Source organism: Helianthus annuus, chromosome 17 (assembly GCF_002127325.2).
Source record: "Helianthus annuus cultivar XRQ/B chromosome 17, HanXRQr2.0-SUNRISE, whole genome shotgun sequence".
Classification (NCBI taxonomy): domain Eukaryota; kingdom Viridiplantae; phylum Streptophyta; class Magnoliopsida; order Asterales; family Asteraceae; genus Helianthus; species Helianthus annuus.
Window position 1 is genome coordinate 191,650,482 of NC_035449.2, and position 3,566 is coordinate 191,654,047.

Below are 3,566 nucleotides of genomic sequence, written 5' to 3' on the forward strand. Positions count from 1 at the left end.
TAAAACTAGTAAATTACAACTACAGGGACTTTTTGTGTAATAAATAAAACTTAAAAATTAACTTCAGTTAAAAAAAATTAACGGAAGTTCACTGAGTACCAACATGTTGATAGGTAGGATTATTGTATACCAATTACGTAGGTAAGATTATTATTTACCAACGGGACAAAGATTGGTTTATTAAAAACCAATTTTCCTTTTATTAATGAATGGACACAAGTTTTTTTTCGTGTTCTTTTGTTTTATTTGCGGTCCCAGACGAAACAACACAAAATAGTAGATGTTACATTGAGTTAAATGCCATTTTAGCTCCTATGGTTTGGGTCATTTTGACAGTTTAGTCCAAAGTTTGAAAACGTTGCCATTTTAGTCCAAATAGTTTCAAACATTACCATTTTATTCCATTGGGTTAACTCCGTCCATTTTTTCTGTTAGCTAGAAGGGTAATTCAATCATTTTCTATGATCGAATTGCCCTTATAGTTAACAGAATTACATATAAAAAGACTGAAATGTCCTTCTAGTTAACAGAATAAAATGGAAACGGTTGAAACTATTTGGACAATGGACTAAAATGACAATGTTTGAAACTATTTGGATTAAAATAACAACGGTTCAAACTTTTGGACTAAACTGACAAAATGACTCAAACCAGATGTACTAAGGGCATGTTTGGCTAAAACTTTTTGAACCAACTTATTCACTTATTAGCTTTTTCAAAAAGCTAATAAAGAGAGCTTTTTCAAAAAGCTAATAAGGAGATTTTGTGTTTGACAAACTCAAAAGAACTTTTCAAAATGGCTTTTTGTATAGGAGGAAAAGTCATTTTTGAGAAGTCAGGATGTTGTGCCTTTTTGAGGAGCTTTTAACTTTTCAAAAACCAAATTACCATATTACCCCTGTTTTAACTTATTCACTTATAAAAGAATGTCCATTTTAGTCATTTTACATCAATAAGCTAAGCCAAACACTTTTTAAAAAACAACTTATTGACTTATTGGCTTTTCCCACCACATAAGACCATGGGGTATGGTGGGGCTTGGGTTGGGGCATTGGTTGACACGTGGAATGGGAGCCCCCCACCACTCAAACCCACGCCCATGGGGTATGGTGGGGCTTGGGTTGGGGGCTTGGGTTGGGGGGCATGAGTTTGGTTTGGCCATTGAGAGCCTGCCATGTCACTTACTAGCCCGCCCCACGTCCGGCTTCAAACCTACGCCAATGGGGGCCACGCCCGAAACCCACGCCCAACCCAAGCCCCCGGGGTGGTGGCTTAGGCGTTTTCAACCAACCCACGCCCCAACCTAAGCCCCATACCCCATGGCCTAAGCTAATCCAAACACTTTTTAAAAAATTTCTTTTCAAAAAGTTATAAGTAAATAAGTTTTTTTACAAAAAGTACTTTTTTATGTTAAATAAGCTTAGCCAAACCTGCCCTAAATAAGCATTTATTAAGTCTAATACATTTGGATTCACCTTTTCATATTCATTGACTAAAAGATATTCAAATGCAAGTGTACACACCAAACTCCTACAATCATCCATGCAGTCAATCCTTCCTCCTCCTTTCTTCCTTCCAACCTCTTTTGACATATTCCTTCTTCAAACTCCATATATCCAAACCTCCATTTCTCCATTTCACAAATTCACATTCAATCCATCCAACACATTCAAGCCATGAACATCCACAACAACAACTTCACCTCCCTCCTCATCTTCTTCTTCTTCTTTCTCTTCTCATCTTCAACCACCGCTTTTCCCAACTTCTTCCCCAACATCTCATCAATCCCACCATCATTCCTCCCTAACCACACCACAAACCCATGGGACACCTTCAACAAACTCTCCGGCTGCCGCTCCGGCCAAAAGGTTGACGGCATCGCCAAGCTGAAAACATACTTCCACTACTTCGGATACCTCGCAAACACCACGGGCAACTTCTCTGATGATTTTGACGACGCGCTTGAAGCCGCAGTCAAAAACTACCAGAAAAACTTCAACCTAAACACCACCGGCGAACTGGACACGTCAACGGTCAACCAAATCTTAAAACCTAGATGTGGAGTTCCAGACATCGTCAACGGAACCACCACTATGAACTCCGGCAAAACGACGTCGTTTCAACACTCCGTCGCTCACTACTCGTTCTTCCCGGGGACGCCACGGTGGCCGTCACGGCGGCGTGATCTAACGTACGCGTTTGATCCGCGTAACGAGTTATCTGAAGACGTGAAGCGCGTGTTCGCCAACGCTTTCTCCCGTTGGTCGGAATGGACACCGTTGACATTTACGAACATTAGCGACTACTCGTCAGCAGATATGAAGATCGGTTTCTACTCCGGCGACCACGGCGACGATGAGCCGTTTGACGGAGTATTAGGAACCCTAGCGCACGCGTTTGCACCGCCAACTGGATTATTGCATCTGGATAACGCTGAAACGTGGATTATTAATGACGTATTCACATCTGGATCGTCGTCATCAACAGCGATGGATCTTGAATCGGTAGCGGTGCATGAAATCGGGCATTTGTTAGGGTTAGGACACTCGTCGGTGGAGAATGCGATTATGTACCCGACGATAGCGTCTGGTGTGAAGAAGGTGGAGCTTGATAGAGATGATGTTGAAGGTATACAGGTGTTGTACGGTACAAACCCTGAGAATAATGGTACAGTTGGACCGTCGTTTGGTGAGAGGGAGATGAGTGGGGTGGCGCGTGGATCGATTGGATTGGTTTGGGGTGTGATATTGGCTGTTGGATTGACGATATTTGTTTATTGATATATATATATATTTTTTTTTTTGCTTTTTTCTTTTGTAGATATTAAATTGTTTCAATATAATTATTTTGGATTATTGAGGGTTAGGTGGAGTTGTTTTTTTGTATTATATGTTGTAAATGAGATTATACTTTTATTTCATAGCTTATCCTTGTTCATAAAGTGCCATTTGTGCCCATCTCGTTTAGAAAATACAGGTTGAATCTCTCTCTAATAGCTAAAATTTAACATTTAATTAATTGGAGGCAGGTAACAACAGGTCAGCAGGGACTCATAATGTGAAGGGGTGTTTCAAATAGCATGTTTGAACAGGCACACGAATAACCATACTACTGAAGCAATGTCATCAAGGCAGATCATGACCACAGACAGACAAACCTAGTGAAACACATGGATTATTTCCGACAATGACAGTGAACAAAAGGACGACATGTGGCACCAACCAGCGACCCTCAATCCCTGCCACATGATCCTCAAAGGACAACTGGCGACAAACCGACTAGGAGTACGAAGAGATGCTGAGGTGGAACGAGTAACATCACGCCACGTCAACTCTAATTCCTGTTAACGATTTTGCCCTACTAGCGGAGACCAAATGAATATTCTCCAGAAACGATAACTAGCTAAGACCCAGCTGGCTTCATCCTCTTTCCTAACCCTTCGGCTATAAATAGACAATTTCACCTTCAAGTTCAAGGATCGCTCTCTTACTCTCTCACTTAATACACACACTTATTATCTTCAAAATAAGTTCTTATTCTCACATCGGAGGGTGGTTAGAAGGAGA

At 41.0% G+C, this 3,566-nt stretch overlaps 1 protein-coding gene across 1 annotated transcript; it reads left to right on the forward strand.

Annotated features, from left to right (window-relative positions):
* Nucleotides 1–1,451: 1,451 nt before the first annotated feature.
* Nucleotides 1,452–2,925, forward strand: LOC110921488 (metalloendoproteinase 3-MMP). Its single transcript, XM_022165818.2, has one exon. It carries the CDS (start codon nt 1,677–1,679, stop codon nt 2,778–2,780), a length of 1,104 nt encoding a protein of 367 aa, XP_022021510.1. The 5' UTR covers nt 1,452–1,676; the 3' UTR covers nt 2,781–2,925.
* The last annotated feature ends 641 nt before the right edge of the window (nt 2,926–3,566 follow it).